The 25,228-nt window shown below is 37.1% G+C and overlaps 1 protein-coding gene across 1 annotated transcript; it reads left to right on the top strand.

Annotated features, from left to right (window-relative positions):
* Positions 1–273: 273 nt before the first annotated feature.
* LOC137738689 (uncharacterized) lies at positions 274–25,228 on the top strand. The gene is given in 24 exon segments (XM_068478166.1): positions 274–809; positions 1,317–1,451; positions 5,301–5,372; positions 5,788–5,858; positions 5,936–6,035; positions 6,137–6,235; positions 6,517–6,643; positions 11,633–11,766; positions 11,855–11,914; positions 12,096–12,331; positions 12,536–12,989; positions 14,968–15,095; positions 15,097–15,289; positions 15,441–15,723; positions 15,726–16,042; positions 16,193–16,366; positions 18,467–18,697; positions 18,796–18,964; positions 18,967–19,078; positions 19,969–20,096; positions 20,099–20,252; positions 20,603–20,725; positions 22,904–22,909; positions 24,796–25,228. Coding segments are annotated over 24 exon segments (3,789 nt in total). The 5' UTR covers positions 274–653; the 3' UTR covers positions 24,923–25,228.

Genomic DNA, 25,228 nt, shown 5'->3' with positions numbered 1-25,228 from the left:
TTGTTGTAGTTTTTAAATTAAAATAATAAATTATGTTTGATCATTTGGTCATTGGTTGAAGATAATTTTTTGTCAAAGAACTTTATTTAACCATATGCCTCTTTGGTATTAGGGTGAAAAATGATAAGAAATATAATCTTGTATTATTTATTAAAACATTAATTTCTTAAAACACGGAATAAATTATGTTTGACTTGACCCTGGAGATCTTAAATGTCGCACTCGCAATCGCACTCGCAGCAACTCAGCAACTCAGCAACTCAGTCTCAACGAATCAACATCTCGTCATCGTCATCCATACCTCTCCCTCGCTCGCACTTTCTTTCTCTCTCTATTTTTAAGCGTCTTAGGAAAGAGAGAGACATTAATTTTCAGTTTCAGTGGATGAGATGAGATGAGAAACTGAGGATTGGATTGGATTGGAGTTGGAGGTAATTATTAAAATCCAGCTCTTATCCTATTTGTAAATTCAATTCAATTCAGGTGTACCCCTCTCTCCGTGTCTCAATTGAGGATAGATTCCCTTGTTTCTTTTTTTGTTGGATTTGTTTCCTATATCTTCTACTCTGTAGTCAGGGAATCTCATCCATTCATCATCTTCTAGTTGTATGTGGGCAATTTTCGACGACTAACTCAAGAAAGAAATTACATAAATGAGCCATGTCGATACAAAGGAGCCGGAGCAGGTGATGAAACTAAGAGGTGGATCAGTGCTGGGCAAGAAGACCATTCTCAAGAGCGACCACTTCCCTGGCTGCCAGAACAAACGCTTGTCTCCCCACATCGATGGTGCTCCCAATTACCGCCAGGTCTTTCCTTCCCTCTTGCTCCTCTTAAAATTAACCACCAATTTTGGGTTCATTCCTTGTTTTGATTCAATTTAGGAAGCACTTGTTTGTTAGACTGGCCACTGAATCTAGTGGTTGATTTTAATGCTTCAATTCTACAATCTTACATCGCATATATAGACAAACACATACTTAGCACTTACAACTTCACTTGCGTTGTCACCAAAATGTATATTGTCAACAAAATGTACATTGTCAACAAAATGTACATTGTCAACAAAATGTACATTGTCAAGTAGTTGCCTCTTCAACCACGTACATGCATCATGTTCTCAGGTATATAAATCTGTCCGTAATCAGGTTCAACATATTTTCATTGTAGCATCCTCAATGCTTCGTGTTAATGCAACTTGAGTTTTACATGGAAACTTCTCTAAATCACTCTCAATTGTTTCACGTCATTTCCCTTCTCATCACCTTCCGTTGTTTGATTTGTTTTCCTTTCATATTTATCCTCTTGGTTTATAGGGCGATTCGCAACATGTTCATGGTGTTGCCATTCCAACAATCGGTGGAATCCAGAATGTTCTTAACAATATTGGAGCTCAACATATTGATGGGAAGCGAGCACAAGTTCTTTGGATTAACCTTTGTGAGGAGCCGGTAAATTAAATGTTTCCATGCTATTTGTACCTGTCACTGTTTGATTTCTTTCTTTCCTATATTGAAAGGTTGCACAATACAATTGGTGCAATCGACTAGCATCATATTTAAGTTATAAAATGTGCATCATATTTTTTACTGTTAAGAACCAAAATACTAAATTATTGTAGGAAATCTCATTTTCAGAATATAATAATGATCAAGTATCAACATTTTAATCTCGAGTATGTTGTCGCCGGATTTGGAACTAAATACAGTTTTGCGAAGTCAATATTGAAAAATATTTTATAAACAAGAAACCTAAACTATAAATTTATAGCTATTGACAATCAAAAGCTAATGATCTCAACTGTTTTTGATGATATTGTGCCTATACATTAAGTAATAGCTCTTGGTTTACATCCCCTCACTGATCCCGTAGTAATTACAGCATTCAATGTTGCCCATTATGCCAACTGGTGTGTTCTGCAAAAGTTGTCTTTTTCGTAGTCTGGGATGAATTTTCACTTTTTATTTTTTTTTATTTTTTTTATTTTTTTTAATGAAATGAAATGTTGTTCATATGACAATATAATTACACAAGTGGACAAGATGTCAGTAAAGAAAAGCAGAGAGCAATCAACGAGACGTCAAACAAAGTCCCCATAAAATTGAAAGAGCTATGAACACTCCATAAATCTAACTAATATCAGCTTTCCCAGGAAGCCAAATAGAGGAAAAGATTCTTTAAATTCTGTAGAAACCGAATACCATAATAAAGACCATAAACGAACTTTATCCCACAACATCTGTCTTCTGTTACGAAATACTGTTTTGGTAGACCGTGTATTGCTGCCTAATTATTCTTATATGGTGGGGCAACCTTTTAAAGAATCTGAATCTGACTTGTAAAGGATGGCAGAAAACTGTAAGGTTAATGGTGCGTCCTGGATCTGACTTAAATTATTTAGGTGGTTTAGAGGATGGTTGGTGTGGAAAAAAAATTTAGGGTTTTCAAAGCAGGAATTTCTCGGTTCCTTTTTTTTTTTTTGTTTGGGCTGAAAAAAAGGTGTTCACTATAGACTCAAGTATGTATATGAGCCTAAAGGGTTTATCATTTAGACAGACATGGACCTAAGTTGGGATACACTCCCTCACTGAGACCAACCCTCCCTTCATTATAGTTCCATTTAGTTATAGTTGTTTTTTCTGACAGCGTTAAATTAAGGCGGAACAGTATAGCTTTATTCCTTGAAGTCTTCTTTGATGCTGCAGGACTCATAGTTGTCCTAGAAATTCAAAGGTTTCATATTTTGTTCTCTTTGCTTTTGTTGAAATTTTGAAAAGAAAGGGAGTGAGAGCTACTTAGTACGTTTAAGCATATCTGTATGGATTCAAATCAAACTGGCATTAAAGTCCTCGGGGCAAAGCCAAGTGGTGAGGGAGGGTGGGAAACTGGCTGGCTTTAGGATAGGTTAAACACTTAGATGCTCCTTTTAGTTAATAGAATTTGATTTGGCAATACTATTTCCTTTTGGACTGGACTAAGTACTATAAAACGTTTGGTGCAGTGTTCTTCAAAGAAACTAGATAAACTTTATATTTCTGTTCTCTTTTTGGTGTATATTCAAAGTGAACTATAAGCAGGTTTTGAATAAGAATAATAAAATACGTTAATTATGGAGAATCTCTCTTCCCTTAATTTGGATAGATTGGAAGGTGGCTACCTTTTAGTTTGTGTTAGGAGTTTTAGAGCCCTTCAGTGCAGCGTAGTTTGCTTTGGGGTGGTCTGCTTCTCCACCACTTCTGTATTTGCTGCCTCTTTCTTCTTTAATATAATTGTTTCTTTATAAAATAAAAAGTAATGATATACGATAATATCTTATTTTAAATAGTGAAACTATAAAATGAGATTCTTTTCAAAAGATATAGTGAAATTACTCTTGGTGAATAACATTATAAATTTTGGAGGTTGAAAGATGATGTGCACAACCCACAAATTAGTTAAGAATACTTTCAATTCACTTCAAGAAAATGATTTATTTATCATTCCAAGGTGAGAATACATATCCCATAAGCAATACACAGATTAATTGTCGTAGCCAAAACAGTAAACACATTACAAAGTATCAAGCCAATACAAGAAATACATGTTTTTGTTCACTGTACAAAATTTCTGAAATTGCATTTTTGACAACATAATGAAGGAGTGAGAACACTCTGTTAACTCTGCTCCTAACAGTGTAATGCATAGTTAAATCAATGACCAATCAGTTCTTCCAAAGAATGAGAATGTTGACTGTACAGATCATATTGGTCTTCAGATTTACGGATATATCTACGGATATCTTAAGATTCCTCTAAATATCTGCCCTAATTTATGGTTTAGTAGATGGGTAGCTTAATTAGTGCTTATTTGGTTTTGATTTTGATTTGATTTGGTTAGGGATTTAGTGCACTTATTAGTGTTGTGTGGAGGGATTTAAAACACTTATACCATATCATTCTTTCTTTTTCTTCCTCTTTCTTTCTATTTTGGTTCAAGATCAGTGCAAATCTAGCATTTTTGCTCTGTTGGAGGCTGATGGTGGGGATATCTCGCAATTATAGGTAAACATGTGGCAGTATCCGGTCGACAATAGAAGAAATTGCTTCACCCCTACTATTAGTTTCAGTGTCTAGAGAAAAAGATTCATCAAGGGAAAATATCATCCAAGCGGCAATCCTTGGTTCTAAGTTCTTACATCAATTGTTCGACAGTAGGCAGAACATCTTTCATCTTTTAATAACACAATTGAAGGAAATTACATGAACTTTGTCAATAAAATTTCAACACTAAACATTTAGAACTTGGATAGTAGTAACTCTTATAACAGCACCAGAAATTTGATAATGTTTTGATAACAATTATGAATGCAGGTGCGACATAGTACATGGCATAAGCAAACTGAAGAAATACACACCATCTTGATCAAAAACCTAAAATCATAATTGTTATGCTGCCTAACGTAGGCAATACCACAAATCTGTGAACTCAATTGACACAGTGTAGAAAAGAAAAACATTAACGCTGGATAGGCTTTCGGACCTTGTGATTCCAAACTACCATAGAACAAAAAACCCAACAAAATCCCCGGAAAATGCCAAGAAAATTAAATAAATTAAGCCCACTCCTAACAAAAATAAATTATGCATAACATTGAAGTTCCAAACGTATTTACTGAGCAAAAGCCTTTCGAATTTGACCAAAATCATCCAAACATTTATCTGTTTCCCATCATAGAATAAATAAGCTAAAGATACAGATCCAAATCAAAGAAATAGTAAGAAATTATACAAAGTTTTCACTAGAAAGAAATATATAGAGGATGGAAGAATCCCAACAAAAACAAGAGAGAATTGGAACAGATATAACCATCCTATTTACCCCACCAAAGAGGGACAAACAGAGTAAGAGAAAGCTAGGGCTTGAAAGGAATGAATTGTGGAGAGATACTTCAGACTGAATGAGTTGAAGTCTTGTACCATAAGCTGGGTCTGTTGGTTGTATCAATTGGGAAAGTTTCTTTAAGCCCCAGTTTTCTCAGTGCCATGTAAACCCACCTCTCCTCACTGGTCAACCAGTTAATCTTTTTGTGTATGTGAGTGTATGTTTTTCTTCTGTTTTTTAAGGGATTAGATTGGCCATCTAGTCCAAGATGTTTCCAAACATAGGACTAATCTAAAATAGTCTAGTCCAACTCCTTAATCGGTATATGAAGGTACTCTTAGACTTGCAAAAGCTCTTATTCTAATTTTTCATATTTTTATTTGACACAATTTTTATCCTTGAGTATGCATTTTCTTATGTTCCTCCATATCTTCAAACAGGTGGTCTATATTAATGGGTGCCCTTTTGTTTTGCGTGACTTGGAGAGGCCCTTTTCCAACCTTGAATATACGGTATGCTTTTTGTTAAGTTTACCATCAAATTTGGCATATCCTATGATTATACTTGCCTTCATTACTTAAGAAGTACAGAACGAATAACTTCATCGTCTAACATTATGTATTATAAAATATAGTCTGTCTTACATTAATTTGAATTTTGAGTGCGCTTCTTATGATTTTAGTACTTGCTTTAATGAGGAGAATAGGATGGGTTTTTTTTGTTCTTTTGTTTTTACCTTTCTCCTTTTGTTTTGTTTTGTTTTGTTATGTTTTGTTTTGGGGTTGGGAATTAGGGAATATAGAGGCTTGCTAGTTATAATACATGCATAATGCTATTTGCATTGCAATTCACAGACATGTCAACATGTTAATTAGCCACATTTTATGTTTCCTTCTAAATTGATTGTGGCTTTACAAAAACCATCAGGGAATTAACAGGGCTAGGGTTGAACAAATGGAAGCCCGGTTAAAGGAAGATATTTTAATTGAATCTGCAAGGTATGTAACATTAATGTAACATTTTCTCACGCCTGCTTTCTATGATATCGGACGTTATTTTCACACTGAAATAGCAGATATGGCAATAAGATCCTTCTCACTGATGAACTGCCAGATGGTCAGATGGTGGATCAATGGGAACCGGTGCCACGTCATTCTGTGAAGACACCACTAGAGGTATCTCATTGGAACAACTGTCATAGATGGGAATGAGAGAACAAGTGAAACCGACCAGTATTCTTAATATTAAACAATTTATTTATTTTATTATTCTGTAGGTTTACAAGGAATTGCAAGAACAAGGATACCTTGTTGCCTATGAACGTGTTCCTATAACTGATGAAAAGTCACCTAAGGAGCTGGATTTTGATATTTTGGTTAGTTCATTTTCTCGTCGAACGGTATATATAGCACAATTCATATCAGGCCAGGTAAAACCTGGGACCAGACCTCAATCAATTGGGTCCAAGAAGATGGGAACCATGACCAACCCAACCTAAATTGGTTGGAGTGGGTTAGTTCTTGGCATGCCCATGAATTGAGCTGCACTCCTAGAGTTGGTCTTTTTGTGGTCTTGTGGTCATGGAATATTATCACCTTGCTGAATTACATTTTCTGATGCGTGCGCTTTATTTACTCATTTATTCTTTGTATTCAGGTTCATAAAATTTCTCAAGCTGACATAAATGCAGAAATAATTTTTAACTGTCAAATGGGACGTGGGTGAACTACAACAGGAATGGTGATTGAAATTTTGATATACCTCAACCCTATAAGAGCTTCCAGTAATCCTCTTACTCTATTCACTTAAATACTTCTTCTATGACGTTGACTCATTTTGGTCATCCGAAGGAATTTTGTAGTTCTAGAACTTGTAAACTTGGTTAATCTCTCTTGCGAAGGAGCTTATTTGTGCTATTCTAATGAAAGTATGATTTTCTCATATGCTCCTTTTTCTCTCCAACCCTTCCCTTTCAAGTTTAAACAGTATATTATTTGATTTCTGATATGAGAAGATAATAATCACAAAGACAACACAATTGTAATCATCTAACTCAAACCAGCCTCCCTGAACAACCTCAACCACAAGAACAACACATATGGACAGAAAATAGCAAGTGGTCTAAACTTTAAACATCACTTTTACACAAAACACATCAATGTGGAGATCGGCAAGAAAATGATACAAATATCAAAAGACAAATCCAAAGTACACCTTTTACACTGTAATACAACTCTAAAAGCTATCCCACAGCAGCTCTCCAGTCCAATAAAATTACAAAAATGAAAGATTCTAAAGGGTTGAGAAAGAGAAGTCCCCAGGGAAACCTGACTTCTTCCCAAGAGCTCTCCTGTACGTTACCTTTGTAGTTTAAAAAAATTCTGCTAATCCTTGTTATAATTTTGACTCTCCTCTTTTGGATCTTTCTTTTTGATGTGTCCGGCAATAGACTAAGCAAAATAGAGAATAACTAGAAACAAACCAGGTTTATACTGTTCGGGCTACAGAAACCATGCCTTCTTTGATTAATAATATAGTATACAATACTTTTTTCAAACCCTAGAAATAATGCCTCCTCCTCTCCTGGCTCTCTGTTTTCTCACTTGCTTTTCAGCCTTGCGGCACCCTATTTATAAGTATAGGTGTGGTTTACATGCCTATTTTCTTATTTGGTTTCCTATTCTATATAGGATAGGAAAGTACACTTTCATTCCTATTCCAATTATGCTTCTAGGATTCTCAATCTAATTGTACTAGAAAACTTAATTCTTTCCTAATCCTTGTAGGACAAGAATCAGTGCACCTTAGCTTTCCTAATACAATCCTAAACAAAATAGGACACTAACAATTGACGAGCCAATTCCTAACATCTCCACCTTGGTTAGTCAAACCAAGTCTTGACTATTGCACCTCAATATGTTGTGAATATCGTGTTTAAGAATGGGAAAAACAGAACAAACACTGGAAATCGAAAACAAAATAACCAAGATAAGCAACAGTAAGAATTAACGTGGTTCAGCTTTATGTGCCTATATCCACAAGGCGACAACAACAATCTTTCACTATATCAATAATGAGTACAAAGGATAATCTTGCCAAGCCTTTAGGATTAAAGATTTGACAATAAACCTGAAACAAGAATAAGAAATGTTGAGAATATCGCGTTTAAGAATGGGAAGACAGAACAAATTCGGGAAATCGAAAACAAAAGTAACCAAGATAAATAACACCAAGAATTAACGTGGTTCAGTGAAATGTGCCTGCATCCATGGGACAGCAACAACAATCTTTCACCTTATCAATAATGAGTACAATCAATAATCTTACCAAGTCTCTAGAATTAAGACTTGACGAAAAACCTGAAAGAACGAGAACAAGAAATACACTCTCTTTTCTTTTCTCTCGCACACACTTTACAATATTCTCTCACTCTAATCCCTTGAGTGGTATACAAATTATTGTTTTGCTCCCCATTCAAAACTAGTACAGTAGCCCTTTTATATAGTCATAATAAAGGTCTTCCTCAGTAAGGATTATGAATCCTAATTGGAATCTAGTTATGAATCTTTCTTCAATTGGGTAAACAACTCCAATTGGGTAACTAACTCCAATTGGGAACAACCGCTAAATCTTCCCAGGCTATAATCCCTAATAGACTTAGGACAACTCATCATGGGCTAGAAAAAACCCAACAAGAAATACACTCTTATCGCTTTTCTTTTCTCTCGCACATACTTTGCCCTTCTCTCACTCTAACTCCTTGAGTGGTATACAACTTATTGTTTTGCTCCAATTCAAAACTAGTACAATAGTCCCTTTATATAGACATAATAAAGGTCTTCTTCAATAAGGATTAATAATGCTAATTGGACTCTAGGTATGAATCCTTCTCCAATTGAGAAACCAACTCCAATTTGGTAAACAACTCCAATTGGGTAACCAACTCTAATTGGGAAAATCACTCCTTAAAAACTACTTCAATTGGGAAAACAATTTGATCCTCTAAGACTATATTTTCTAATTCGCCCTTCTTGAAGTAGCTCTGGAAATCTTCAAGAACCTTCACCTTGGCAAACTTCTTCTCACCTCATTTCATCTCAACTGAGGAGGTGCTCCACCAAAATCAATCAACGAGATTGATCAAGTTCAAGCAATGCTTGAATCAGCTATCCCAAAACCCTTGCATTTTCTTTTTGCTTCTCAAACATAATCCCTTGTTGGCTGTCGCCAAGAACCTCTCAAGTAAAGCAAAATCCACTGGACTGCATCCCTATGTTGCTTTCTTGGATTTGCCATGTACTTGGAAACAACACTGATTGCTTTAGCTAGTCAGGTCGTGTGCCCACGACATTAGTATAAGGCACCTTCTCCATTGCTTGTTTCTCTTTCTCGAACTTTGAATACTGTTGCCAACTTAACCTAAAGTGAGCCGCCAAAGGAATTGAAACTGCCTTGGCTTCTAGCATGTTGAACTTCTCAAGAACCTTTTGGGTGTACTTGGCTTGTGATATCCAGATTCGTCCAGCGGTCCTATATCTCTGAATTTCCATGCCAAGGATCTTTTGTGTAGCCTCTGGATCCTTCATGTCAAACTCCTCGCTCAAAATCTTCTTCAAGTCTTGAATCCTAGACTTGCCTTGAGCAACATCAACATGATCATCACATCTTAGAATATATGATAGTATACACAACAGTCATATAAGCATCTCCGAAAATTAATTTTCAGCATAAAGGAATCAAACTTCTTGTACCATTGTCTTGGAGATTGCTTGAGGCATACATGGACTTCCTAAGCTGCAATACTAGGTTCTGTTTCCCATACTCAACAAACCCTACTGGTTCTGCCACACAAATCGTCTCCTCTAGATTCCCATGGAGAAACACAGTCTTCACATCCATCTGCTAAATCTCTATGTCATGCCATGCTACCATTAAAAGCAATATGGTAGAAGTATGCTTTACCACGGGTGAAAAGATCTCATCATAGTCCACCCCCTCGTTTTGTGAGTACCTTTTTGCCACAAGCCTTGCTTTAAATCTGACAGCATCCTGTTCATGTAATCTTGCCTTTTTACCAAAAACCCACTTGCATCCAGCTAACTTTCAATCTATGGGTTTAGGAACCAACTACCAAACGAAGTTCTTGTAAGGAGACTCCATTTCTTGTCAGTGCACTCATCCAACTATCTCAGTCATCACTTGCTATAGCTTCTTGATAAGTAGTTGGATCTCCTTGACTGATGTTAAGAGCATAATTAACTTCTTCTTGGTCAAACCCCAATCTGTCAGGTTTCTTCTTGTGTTCGAATGGGTTTGTCCAATGCTATACATATCCGGAATTCAGGTGAATTGTGGGTTGAAGTTTGAAACTTTTGGGATGTCTAGCGGACTGGAGTGTCTACAATCTGCCCTGTTTCTTGCTCCACCTGATTCCTACTTGGTAAATGATGTTGATGCTCTTCCTCTTCCCCAAAAGCATCGGATTCAATTGGTCTCAGCTTTGTTCAGAGGCATGGTTGTCTCATCAAGGACAACATCTCGGCTGACAACTTCTTCTTGTTGATGATATCCCATAGCTTGAAACTCTTCACTCCTTTCTCAAAACCTAAGAATATGCAGTGTGCAGAGTTAGGTTTGAGCTTGGACCTTTCATCACTTGGGATATGTGCATTAGCTCTGCAGTCGAACACCCACTTAATTCTTTCCTAATCCTTGTAGGACAAGAATCTGTGCACCTTAGCTTTCCTAATACAATCCTAAGCAAAATAGGACACTAACAATTGACGAGCCAATTCCTAACATTCCTCTCCAGTCCAATTACCTAGAAACAATTGCACAAAGTTCTGTATAGATGAGGAAACAATAGTTCAAAACGGTTCTAGAACCCGACATTCTTCCAAAGCCTCACGCTTTTCCCATTCCACATCCCAAAACAACAATTAGAACAAAAAGAAAGAAGGCGTTAAAATTATCTTTCCAAGGACTTCAACTTGAGGCTCTTGTCACAAAGCTGGATCCCTACCACTCTCATAAAGCCCATATTATATAAGGACAGCATATGGAAGGAATTGCTCTCTAACCGAAACCTTGAAAACCATTTTCCAAGCACCTCATAATCCTTAACCAAATTCCTCCGGTTTCCTTCACCCAAGCCATTACTTTCATCTTCTCAAATGATCTATTTTTCTCTTCTCCACTCCCTCCCACAAAACATTCCTCATTGCTCTCTTTAGCCTCTTGCTCACACTAAAACCAAAAGGTGATTATTGGTGCGTGCTTAAAACCGATTGGATTACAACCTACCCCCATGCAACAAAATTCTTTGCTCCAAGCCTCCAACCATCTAACTTCTTCTCCACATTTTTTCTGCAACAGGGTGCCAAACGCTAATTGCCTCTGTGTTGCCTTGTCATTTAAAGATAATCCCAAATGTGCTATAGGCCACCTCCAGACCTCACATATCAAAACCGAGACCAACTCCATCTTTTGAGTGTTTATCCCTGCCATTGAACACCCAACTCTATTATTATTATTATTATTTTTCTGAAATACCAAAAGCTTCTCTTACCATTAGCAAATTCCTCCATTGAAAAATAAACCATTGTCTGCATTTTCTGCTGGGTTATTGTGAGAGTCCTGGGCATGTTTACAATAATTTCAGTTATTTAGGGTGTCTTTAATTTAGAGAATTTCAAGTCCTTTATTGGTTTACATTGTGGCTTGTTATGCTTTTAAGGATTTCTTCATTTTATATTATTTTCAAATAAAATAGGTATTCCAAGAACCAATTCAATTGGAAAAATTTCTGAATCCAGTGAAATTGTTGCTGACAATTTTCCAAGCTCAGAAGATTCGATTCGTAGTGGTGAATATGCGGTCATAAGAAGCTTGATTCAGGTACTAGAGGTATTTGATATCTTCTTTTGTTGCCTATTATTGTATTAAATAGTTAAGATGTTCCGAAGTATTTTATTAATCAACAACGTGCCTTTAGGGTGGTGTTGAAGGAAAGAGACAAGTGGATAAAGTTATTGACAAGTGTGCCTCTATGCAGGTATAGTTTCAATCCTTTATTGATTGACTTTACTGAATGGCATCTCAGTACATGTTTTACTTTTCCATGAAAGTTCAAATTTATTTTTTCCTTTTTGAATATATGATTTTATTGCTTCATATAAGTTGTTCATGTTTTATCTTAGAGTTGTGATGTTTCTGTCTATTGAATCCAAGTACAGAACTTACGTGAAGCAATTCCCACTTATTGCAATAGTATTATGCACCAACCAGATGAGATGAAAAGGGAGGCATCACTTTCATTTTTCGTGGAGTATTTGGAACGACACTACTTCCTTATATGCTTTACCGTGTACATTCATTCAGAAGGAGCAGCCCTTCATTCTAGTTCCATTGATTATAGTAGTTTTGCCGACTGGATGAAAGCTAGGCCTGAACTGTATAGTATCGTTCGCAGGTAAAAATAACAGGCTTAGCATTTGACTTTTCCTTTCTTTTTTGTACCATCTTCTTGGTTTTTTTTTCTTGTCTGCTAATGTACAAATGAGATGAAACTTGGTTAATGATTACTTTATGTTCATGGAATAAATGAAATTAGCACACTTAGTTATTGGGACACTATCTGGTTAAGTTCTTTTGCTTTGATTCCTCTTGGTTGTAGGCTTCTGAGAAGAGATCCAATGGGTGCACTTGGATATGCCAGTTTGAAGCCATCTTTAAAGAAGATTGCTGAATCTGCTGATGGTCGGCCTTGTGAGATGGGTGTAGTTGCCACCTTGAGAAAGGGTGAGGTTCTTGGTAGCCAAACAGTTCTGAAAAGTGACCACTGTCCTGGTTGTCAAAACCAAAATTTACCAGAAAGAGTGGATGGTGCCCCTAATTTCCGAGAGGTCCCTGGATTTTCAGTTTATGGAATTGCAAATCCAACAACTGATGGTATACGATCTGTCATCCAAAGCATTGGTAACTCCAAAGATGACCACCCAGTTTTTTGGCATAATATGAGAGAAGAACCTGTTATTTACATCAACAGAAAACTATTTGTACTTCGCGAGGTTGAAAGGCCTTACAAAAATATGCTCAAGTACACGACTACACGGTAATATTTTTTCTTAGTTTTACCTTTTATGTCACCTCTTTATATAATTTCATGGAAATAAAATATGAAATAGTACTTGTTGCTTGGAGTTCACTTAAACCATCAGACACTTTGGTTTAGTAGTTTATACTCAGTTGTTTGATCATACCATAAATGCTGTGGGAGAGTACATTTTGCTCCTTGCAGTATAAGTCTAGATTACATCAATAACTTGCACTTTGCATGGTACTTTAATCATCTTTGTACTGTCAAAAGATTTGCCTAGCTATATTTATCTTGCCAGATAATTGGGCATCATGAGATGCTTCTGTTGCCTGAAGAGTGGTGTAATTCATTGTTTGAGAACATAAGCATGTTATGGGAATAAAAGAAAATATTATCCTTTACATATGCTATACCTGCATGACGGGGTTCAGCAGCAGAGTCTCCCATGCAGGGTAATGATGAACATAACCACCCGCTGGCATCAGGACCATATTTACTCCTATGGACAGCATGGCAAAAGGATTTGCTCCAAGACCACTTCCATAATATTTATATTATAATGCCTAGCAATACCACATTGACTCTAACTTCCCGCCCCCAGTCTTGTCCTGCTATTCCAATAGATTTAAAACCAATTCCCACTTCACCATGTGCTCATTTTCCCCTTCTTCTATGCCCTTCACTAGAAGATCTCTAATAAGCTTCTTGTTTACTTTTGCACGCGATTTGGAATTTTGGACAAAGACATGTTATGCTAGTGAATTTTCCAGAACCTCTTTCGTTAATACAACAACAAAAGCTTATCCCACTAAATGGGGTTGGCTGTATGAATTCTAGAATGCCAATGCGCTCAGTTTTGCGCAAGTCTTCTGTTAGCTCCAAGTACCCCATGTTTTTTCTTAGAGTCTCTTTCCAAGTCTTCCTAGGTCTTCCTCTACCCCTTTTGCCTTGACCCTGTTGTCTCATGATCGCACCTTCCAATTAGAGCATTTGTAGGTCTTCGGTTCACATGCCCACACATCTAACGAAGCATTCTCATCTCCACTACACTCATTTTTTGCACGTGTTGATGCTTGACTGCCCAAAATTTTGTGCCATAAAGCATTGATGGCCTTATTTCCATCCTATAAATTTTTTCCTCGAGGTTTAGTGGCAGTCATTAGTCCCACAATACACCTGATGCACTCTTCCACTTCATCCATCCAGTTTTTATTTTATGGTTGAGATATCCATCCAATTCTCTACTCTTTTGCAAGATAGATCCAAGATAATGAAAGCGCTCACTCTTTGGTACTTTCTGGTCTCCAATCCTCACCCCTATATCATTTGGACCCCTTTTCCCACTAAACTTGCACTCCATATACTCTACCTTTAACCTACTTAGTGAAGACCTTTAGATTCCAACACTTTCCGCCAAAGGTTAAGCTTTGCGTCTATTCCCTCTTGCGTTTCATCTATCAACACTATATCATCTGCGAAAAGCATACACCAAGGGTTATCATCTTGGATATGTCCAGTTACTAAACAGGAAAAAGAAAATTGCACAAGACTAAGCCTCCCACCTCCAGATAACAAGCGTTTCTTCCCTTGATCTTTCATCAAGTCATACTTATTTTTGAAATACAAAGAATTATTACCAACACCGTCGCTCAGTGTCCAGCTTTTATTGCACCAGTCAGCCAGTCCATAATTTTAATTTTTTTTATCATATCAAGACAGATGTCTGTACAGTTATGGATGAGAGTTTGTACTGCAAATGGGAAAGAGTAAATGGCTCTCTTCTCAGAACTTTAACTCCATTGAACTTTAACAAGAGTAAAAAGAATATGGACCTCAACCTAGGCACATTTGGGGTTTCAAGCAGACAAGTATCCTAGCATGAACGTGGCATCTAAGACCCATACAAGAGTACAAATCCAAGACGTAATTACAACTGTCATCATTGGTACAACTGGCGTTGTTTTGTTCCTTTTTGAGGGAGATATTGAAACTAAGATCTATTCTTCCAGGGTATTGATCGTGAGAGAGTGGAGAGGATGGAAGCTCGGTTAAAAGAAGATATCTTGCGAGAAGCTGAGCATTATGGGGGTGCCATAATGGTTATTCATGAAATGGATGATGGGCAAATATTTGATGCGGGAGCATGTAAATTCTGAGGCTATTCAGACCCCGGTAGAGGTTTTTAAAGGTTTGGAGGAAGATGGTTTTCCCATTAAGTATGCACGTGTACCCATCACTGATGGTAAAGCTCCCAAAAGTTCTGATTTTGACACATTGGCTATTAATATTGCTTCTGCTTCCAAGGACACTGCTTTTGTTTTCAATTGCCAGGTTGACATTTAATTCTTTCCCTTTTCCTTCTTTTCTGTATGCGTGAAAGGAGACAATAAATTTTTTCATAACCAATCTGTAGTATTTTTCTTTTGCCTTCTATTATTTTCTTTCTCCTGATCTTTTTATTCTCTTCCTTTAATATTCACAGATGGGTAGAGGAAGGACAACTACAGGTACGGTAAGTGCTTGCCTTTTGAAACTCCAAATTGACTACGGGAGACCTATCAAAATCCTGGTTGACAATATTACCCTTGAAGAAGTGGATGGTGGTAGCTCAAGTGGTGAAGAAACTGGAGGTAGTAGTGCTGCATCAACCTCCAGTGTTACAAATTTTAGAAATGAAAAGGAGCAAAGCCGTGTATTCGGCATGAATGGCATCCTCTTGTTGTGGAAAATAACAAGATTATTTGATAATGGGGTGGAATGCCGGGAAGCCTTGATGCTATAATTGATAGATGCTCTGCTCTACAGAACATACGTCAAGCTGTTCTGCAGTACAGAAAGGTATTCAATCAACAACATGTTGAGCCAAGGGCTAGGAGGGTGGCATTAAATCGTGGTGCTGAGTACTTGGAGCGCTACTTCCATTTAATTGCTTTTGCAGCATACTTGGGAAGTGAAGCATTTGATGGATTTTGTGGGCAAGGAGAATCTAGGATGACGTTTAAGAATTGGTTGCATCAGCGACCGGAGGTTCAAACAATGAAATGGAACATAAGACTAAGACCTGGACGCTTTTTAACTGTCCCTGTAAATTCCTTGTACTTTTGGCTTAGAGACTTTTTTTTCGTTTTTTATTTTTATTTTTTGGGTGGCAAGCTTACTCTAATAGCTTGGTTGATATTTCTTTATTTTGGGATGGATATAATTTTTGCCTTTTTATTTTTTTGTGGAATTCAGGAGGAGTTAAGAGCACCACTTGAGTCCCAGCATGGGGATGCTGTCATGGAGGCCATTGTCAAGGCCCGTAGTGGTTCGGTTTTGGGGAAAGGTTCTATACTTAAAATGTATTTCTTTCCAGGTCAAAGGACGTCTAGTCACATACAAATACATGGTGCACCACATGTTTTTAAGGTATGCTTGTATTTCTTCCTGCGCAATAGATTAGTAGGGATCTTAAGTTTTCTATTCAATTGGATAAGGCTACAGATGGAGTGTATGTAATGTGTGTAACAGCATTACTCCATGTGGTTGATTTTATACAAACTTATATGTTTAAATTTACATATTTGAGGTGAAGCGAGTCAGGAGGTCGTCTTCTGGTTTTAGGTGTTCGTCATGCTCAATGATGTATTTAATATAAGTTAACAGGGTTGGAAAATGGTTTATCCTTTAACCTGACATATGGTAAGTTAGAAAAACTTGCAGTGGGGTCGGAATTTGGAAGAATAGTGGTAAAATTAGAGCACCCAACCCTCACCTATTGGATCTGAGAGTTACATTTTCAACCGCACGTGTTGGGACTGAGACAAATACGTGGACGCATTATGTTTGGATGATGTGGAATATTTGTACCCGTTGTTCTTGACACGTGAATTTTTTCTCTGGTTACGTAACCAACCCCAAAACCACCTGGATATTTATTATGGATTGGGGTGCAAGGTTGACATACTGCATGTGGAACACTAATCTGACCAAATAGAACATTGATAGGTCAATAGGAGCAGGAAGGGGAAACGAGGTGCTGGGGTTCTGCACCAGCAACAATACTTTCACATTTCAGGGAAATTTTCAAGCGTCTTTGGGGGATAAAAATTGTGGAAAGTAGTGTGAGATTTGGTAGGAAGAAAAAACAACACAACCGTATATAGGAAATGAAATAGATTATAAGACGACTAAATAAAGAAAAGAAAAAAATCAACGCCTGGGATATTGGCAGTGGTGTTTTACGATGTGAGCTATGTCGCACAGATACTTAAGAAAATTGGCTAGCAATCCATCCATATACGGCCCTTTCTGATATGTCACACAGATACAACAGAGGTACTGCAATTTTCCTTCAAATGGAGGTCGTGGTTTTTAAAGCAAGAATAAGGGGCTACTTTGTAATGTTCAAAAATTATTTCTAAGCCAGCCACATAAGAGCCATCTTTTCTCTGCTTCTTTTTGTTTAAACTCATGAGATAGAGGCTAGGGTTTATTTAATGTTTATGATTACCACCATTTAAGGGGAAAAGAGTAAAAGAAAGAGCAGGAAAAAGAAAAGAACTCACCTTTCCATATAAAGAAGCCTTCTTTTCTCTGCTCCTTTCGGGTTCAACAAGATAAAGGGGACAAGTTTTTTGAAGTATATATAATATAATTTTAAGGCGTTATTCATATTATAATCTTTATTGAATTATTATCAATGGGACAAAATTCTGCAAGCATTCACTGATTACTATACTTGTGTTTTTCTCTAGGTTAAAAAGTTTGGATATATGTCTAGTCTAGTTTATATTAACATAACTAGTACTTCCCTATATAAGAGACAAAATGCATCAAGAGTAATCCTTAGCTACCAAATAGACAACACAGCATCCATCTTGGAGTAATTAAGTTAATTGTCGTTTTAGGTCATACTTGAGGGATTCTAGACATTTCAAGGCATTTGGCTTTTTAAGTGGTAATAATGGAAACGACAATTAAATGGGAAACAGTTTCAACCATGCATCAACTACATCGAAAGCTACAACCTTCAAACAGATACCAACTAATGATTGTTAAGCATGGATTTGTTTACTTACACTTGCCTGCATCCTTGAAAAAAAATTCCTCACAAGAATCAGAATAGTTTTTTCAAGATAATTCTCTGGAGTGATTTTGTAGATAGCGGTTTTACTCAATGTTTTTTGTCGGTAGTTCTTTAATTCTAAACATGCCGTAAGATTTTTCTACGCGCCCAATTGCTGGTAAGTTGTAACTTATTAATTTGGAAGCATTTCCTTAGGTGCTGCCAAAAGCACTCCCAAGCAAGTCATAGATAGTGCATAATGGTTTTGCGTAAAGGCTACACTTAATGATATGTTGAAGTGCTAACTCCGGCACTCAGAGTTACTGATTGCATGAACCAGTATATTTTTCTTTATCATATTGGATCCCATATATTTACATTGGCGTATATAAATATTTTTTATATAAGCTTTACTGGATTATAATTATTTTTTAGCCTAATTTTATTTTTGTTTCAATCAGGTGGATGGATATCCTGTGTATAGCATGGCTACACCGACAATTCTTGGTGCCAAAGAGATGTTAGCATATTTAGGTGCCAAACCCAAAGCAGAAGGATCTGCTGCTCAAAAAGTGATTTTAACTGATCTGAGAGAAGAAGTAGTTGTCTACATTAATGGCACATCATTTGTTCTACGGGAGTTAAACAAACCTGTTGATACACTCAAGCATGTGGGAATCACAGGCCCAGTGGTGTGCACCAATATTTTTGTTTTTTTCCTTTCATATTTCAAGTACAATTCCTAAGCTAACTGTAAACTCCAATTTCAAATTCAACGGAACATTTGCAGGTGGAACACATGGAAGCACGACTAAAAGAAGATATACTATCTGAGGTCAGGCAGTCTGGTGGCCGTATGCTTTTACACCGGGAAGAATATAGCCCAGCTTTGAACCAGTTCAGTGTCATAGGATACTTAGAAAGCATCTTTGCAGATGATGTGAAGACACCAGCTGAAGTATTACTGCTTTGAAAGATGAGGGTTATAATTTTGCATACAGGAGAATACCATTAACTAGAGAAAGAGAGGCTTTATCTTCTGATGTGGATGCAATTCAATACTACATAGATGAGTAAGTATCCGCACTTTGTATGATTCCATCTGTAACTGGCGATACCACTAAAGATATATTTTGTTAAAACTAACAAAAATTATACCAAACCATGAAAATTGTGAAATAAAATTTATAGATGTAAATTAGCAAGTACTCTTGACACCATTATTTCTTTTGGGAATTATATCTTTGCCCTCCATTACAATAACAAAGTTGTGTACTGTGTTAGAATCTCAGAGACTATGATCTCTGTGGTAAGGAATGAATCGAATATGGTGATGATTATTTCTGGAAAAATCTCAGAGAGGTGCAAAGAGAAGGTTCTCACAGAAAGTTGCTTTCATTCATTCACTCTCTCACCTCACACAAAACGTGCGAGAGGTATATTACCGTTAGAGAGATTCTCTCTCTATAATACAAAACTCAAATCCAACCATTCATGCAATCTACCCTATAAGATAGTTACATGTGTCAACCCAAATCACTAACTCTAAGATTACATCTTAGCTGTCCAATTGGAATGTAATCCAATGGCTCACATTTAAATCTGTAAACTGAAACTAAATACAAATTTATTCCGCTAAAAGCACTTATATTTCAACATACTGAAGGGCTTTGTCCTCATCATGATACCACAAACATGTTACAGGAGTTTATTTATATTTTTCTAAGTGAAAAACACTCAGAGGTCTTGTACTAATACACCACTTCCGGCATCTGGATATACTTCCAATTTTTGCTCTCTTTTTGTTTTTTACTATTGAGGTTCTTTGGTATAAATCATTATTGCAGTTCATGAGTTTTGTAAGAAGCTGAATTTGCTTCATCCCTTGCTTTGCTGTTCAATTTGTGAATTTATTTATGAATTTAATAATTCTAAATTCAGTAAAATTAACTTTTATCTATAGTTCTGCAGGGAGTTACCTTTTTGTATCGCACACAAGGTTTGGAGGAGTTGCATATGCAATGGCTATTATTTGTATCAGAACTGGTGCAGAAACAAACTCCCTACCAAAGGATCCACAACCATTGGTTAGAATGAACCTGTTGTGTAACCTAAAGAGGATTTGCCTTCTCGAGCTTCTGATGAAGAAGCTCTGGGGATGGGTGACTACCAAGACATACTAAGCCTTACAAGAGTTCTTGTATACGGTCCTAAGAGCAAAGCAGAAGTTGACATTGTTATAGAAAGGTATTTATATATTAAAAAGTCCACGGAGAATTCTCTCCTTATGGTGCTTCCTACTTGTCTAAGCATCAGGTGATGTCTTGAAATGTAAAAGCAGGTCTACGAATTAGTAGTGTAGAAAATTGGAGGGTTGGCTGTGCCATATAAGCAGATAACCCATGTCTCTGTCAACTTAAAAAAGAAAAATTGTGCTTCTATGCTGGACAGATTGTGTTTCATTTGTTTAATCATGCACTTTCTCGATTTTAGTTTATTTTATATTTGCGCGGAGTTAATGACCCTTAACATACCTTCAGGTGCTAGTAATTGGCTCTTATTGTTGATGTTTCTGACTTTGTTTCTTCAATTAAAAGGTGTGCAGGTGCGGGACATCTGCGAGATGACATTCTTTATTATAGTAAGGAACTCAAGAAGTTCCCTGATGCTGAGGATGAGCAACGAGCATATCTCATGGACATGGGGATCAAAGCGTTAAGGTAGGTTGAAGTAGCATTGTCCTCCTTTTCTTTTAATTTATTACAAATGAATGTTTGCAGAAGCGAAAATTAGATTGTTTAGCAGAAGTGAAAACAAAGAAGACGTAGATTAAAGCAACAATAAAGGATAACTGGAATCACTCCAGGGGCGTCCAACCCGTTCTTCGCCTCTCACCAAAACAATCCCACCGCTTTCTATTCATAAACTCTTAATTGTTTGTTAATCTGAACTACAAGGGATCTTTATAAAGCCTTAAACCTAATGGACACGTGAAAGTAAACCTATTTTAGGAAAGAAATCCTAATCAATATAGAATAGAAACTAAATCTAATCCTACACAAACTGAAAAGAATCTTAATAAAGAAGGAAGTCCAAAGACTAAAACCCTGGATATTAAAATACTAAAAACCCTAAAGAGTAAAAGATTAAAACACCCATTGATTTAAGCCTGCACTTTGGTTCCGCATTTTTCTCCCCCGCTTGAAAAAGCGACTCCGTCGAGTTTGGTGAGGAGCTTGAACCCTAGCCGTTATCAAACGGATAATTCTTGACGTCAGGGAGATGAAGATTGTATAGGACTCTAGTTTCTGTTTTGCCAACTATGTGTGACAGTAGCAAAAAATAATTCATGACAAATTGTTGTTTATTTACGGAGAATATTGCAAACTGCAAATTGATATTTAGCATGACCAAATTAACTTTCTTTTCAATGGAAGAAACTGAAAGACAAGCAGTGGTACATCTTTAACTTCAACATCCTCAAAAGTTTGTTGCACGGCAAGAGGAACATAGGGAACAATGTCGCTGGAATCCTGAGGACAAGGAATGTCACTCGCTGGAAGAATTAAATCTTGCCTATCCAATAGACTAGATGTCTTCTCCATTGTAGACTGTTCAAATGGAATTAAAGGTTGCACTTCCATATTGTTGGTTGAATCAGTACCTTCTTGAAGACTAAAAACAACCATTGATTTCAATGTTTTAAAAGACGAAGGTTTAGGGGAGGCGTTTCATAAATAGACTAGATGTCTTCTCCATTGTAGATTGTTCAAATGGAATTAAAGGTTGCACTTCCATATTGTTGGTTGAATCAGTACCTTCTTAAAGGCTAAAAACAACCATTGATTTCAATGTTCTAAAAGGCGAAGGCGTAGGTGAGGCGTTTCATGAATAGCCCCCCCCCCCCCCCCCCCCCCCGCGTGGCAAAAACCTTGAGGCGTGAAGCGAAGCCTTACAAGACCTAAATAATTGGGGACTGATGTGGGTATAATTGGGGACTACTGTGGGTTAATAAAAAATAACTGGGCACTACTTAGGGTTATAACAAAATATAGACTTGGGCAAAACGACGTCGTTTGGGCCAAGTCATATAAAAAACATTTAAAGACTTGACCAAAACGACGACGTTTTGAACCAAGTCTTTAAAAAAATAAATTCTTCGTCGTCTTCGTGAAGACGCCGCCGCACTACAACAGTCATAAACCAGAGGACACAGCCTTTTGACTTCGATAATCTCTGATGGATTTAGGAACGCTAGGTCAACCACCTTAAGGTGTGCCTCGACCATGTCTAGGCGAGTTTTCGCCTACCATCACCCAGACATTTAGAAACTATAAAAACAACACAAGACTAACAAATAGCCACATTCCAGTTCCGCCAAATTTCTGAAAAAGAGAAATCTCTAAATTCTGAAGTAACCGCAGCCCACAGAGATGACCACCGAACATTATCCCACATATCCTCCCTTCAACTGCCTTCGTTGTCCTAAAAAAATCTGCTTGTTTCTTTACATCCAAATGACCCCAAAAATAGCTGAAACTATACATCCCCGTAAGACCTTTATTTTCTTCCCCTTTCCTGATAATTTATGTTCCTCTACCATAAGAGAATAATAATGTCTGGGTAAGACCCAAGTAATACTCCTTAAACAACTTCAACCAGAGATTTAAACCCACTGGACAGTGAAGAAACAGGTGGTCAACATACTCTGAACTTTTCTTGCATAAAATGCACCAATCAGGATGTAGACATGAGCTAGGTTGCCGTTTTTGGAGCATGTCACTAGTGTTAATTTTCCCATGAGCCACTAACCAAGTAAAGACCTTCACTTTATTAGGAACTTTAGATTTCCAAACCAGGCCATAAGCCTAAAATACCCTATCAGCACAGCTTTTGAGAAGATAATCGCAGTAAAATTTAATAGAGAAGCTTCCTGAAGAGTAAAGTATCCAATTTCTTGCATCAATCCTTGAGGGGTGAATGCTAACCCGATCCAAACTTGTTAGGAAAGATGACAATTCGTTTAATTCCACGTCACGCAAATTCCTTCGAATCACATAGTCCTAATTCAAAGAATGTTCAGCAAAACTAGCCACATTAGAAATACTCTTGTTATGAAATCTAGATAAGTTGAACAACCTAGGAAATGAGACTTGTAAAGATCTTTAGCCCAGCCAAATGTCTTCCCAAAATCTAGTTTGTGTTGAGAATAAGTCTCACATTGATGTGTGAGAAATGACCTTGCATGGGCTTATAAGAAGTTGGGCTACTTCCCATATTGCCAATTGGTTTTATGGTGGAACCTTAACTTTCTTCATGGTATCAGAGTAGGTTGTCCCACGTGTGAAGCCAAAAGGCCACATGTGCTCCACGTCACCCCGTTGTGTTGTCCGCATGTTAGACTCAAAAATTCGCCACATGTGAGGGGGTATGTTGAGAATGAGTCCCACATTGATATGGAAGAGGGGACCTTGCATGGACTTATAAGAAGTTGGACTACTTCCTATATTGCCAATTGGTTTTATAGTAGAACCTCAACTTTCTTCAATTCGATCTACTTTACCAAGAACAAAATGGCAGAAAAGAACTATACCCTTGGGTAATATCCTTCCAAGACTTCTACTTGTCCAAACCGAACTATCTTGGAATCCTAACCATTGTCACTTTATGCCAGATGGAATCACCTTCGACTGGAAAACGCCATAACCATTTAGCTGACAAAACTTTGTTTCTTACCAATAGATTGCCAATACCTAAACCTCCTTCCTCTTTCGGTTTTGAAATTGTATCCCAATTAATGAGGTGATCTTTCTTATCTTCACCAACACCAACCCATAAGAATTGCCGCATTAAGCTTTCCAGATTCCTGACTACTCCTTTAGGAATCTTGAACAAAGATAGAAAATAAATTGGTAAACTTCCTAACATCAACTGAACTAAAGTTAATCTTTCCCCTCTTGAAAGAAAGGCACACTTCCAGCTTTGCAATCTTTTTTGGACTTTTTCCACAATCGGGTTCCCGAAGGAGATATTTCTGGGATTACGTCCTAAAGCAAGACCCAAATACTTGACAGGCCAAGAGCCCACTTTGCATCCCCACAAACCAGCCAATCTCTCTAATTTTTCTTCCTCCGTTTGAGCCTAATTATTTGGTCTTATTTACAATACAATACCCCTTAATTATTCTCTCTAGTCTTCTTTTTGGGCTTCGGTCTTGTCACAGTTCAGGGATTATTCACTTTCGACTATCTTGCTAGACTGGGAGGCAGCGGATGATGATTTCTGCTAGTTCCCCTTGTATCTGGCTTCTGGTTGTTCACTGATTGCAAATATTTTTTTAATAAAATTGTTCCTTTTCAAAATACAAAGGAAAGAAGGAAAGTTAAAACCTTTTATTATAAGCAATTGATTTTCTCTGAATCATGGATATAAATTGCTGTCGGAAAAAAGGGAAAAACTGCGTGCATACTACTAAATGTAAATGAATTAACTCTGCGTGTGTGTATTTCTTGTAATGTATTGAGTCTTGACTATAGCATGTATTTCTTGTATTGTATTGGGTGAGTCGGATATCCAATTGCTTCGATTTGAATTATTCAGAGGATGCCTTCTTGACTATAGGTCCTCCATTTTTCATCTTACTTTTGAAACCCACAAAACATGCATTTGTACTGCATTGATCGCATGAATTCTTTACATGGATATGTTCAACAAGCAATAACGTTTTTGTTGAGTTCTTGATTAATTTTTCTGTTATATGTAACCCTCTCTTTCCATCTGCAGGCGGTACTTTTTTCCTTATAACATTTAGGTCCTACCTCTACTGCACTTCTGTGGCTGATATAAAATTCACATCATGGATGTACGCGAGGCCTGAACTAGGACATCTATGTAATAACCTTAGGGTCGAAAAATGATATCATTAGTGTAAAATAAAGTTATGTACAGTTGGCAGTACGATAAAACGATCTGGCATTCAGTTTCCGCCTTAAGCTCTGAATGCTGGACAAATTAAGAGGTTATTTCAGTTATGTACGTGTAGGGACTAAGGATAACGAAAATCCCTGACCCAAGGGAGAAGGGAGCGGTTAGAACTCGGGAATGGGTTCTATGCCAGTTTTTGTAGTATATATAAAGAAGAAACTCTAAACTTTTCGGGATTTGATTTTTGCAACAGGATGCTTATATTGAGGCTAATGTAAGTATCATGTATATATGTGAAA

This window comes from Pyrus communis, chromosome 7, assembly GCF_963583255.1.
Source record: "Pyrus communis chromosome 7, drPyrComm1.1, whole genome shotgun sequence".
NCBI lineage: Eukaryota > Viridiplantae > Streptophyta > Magnoliopsida > Rosales > Rosaceae > Pyrus > Pyrus communis.
The sequence above is the reverse complement of the archived record's forward strand: the minus strand, read 5'-3'. Positions and strand labels throughout refer to the sequence as shown.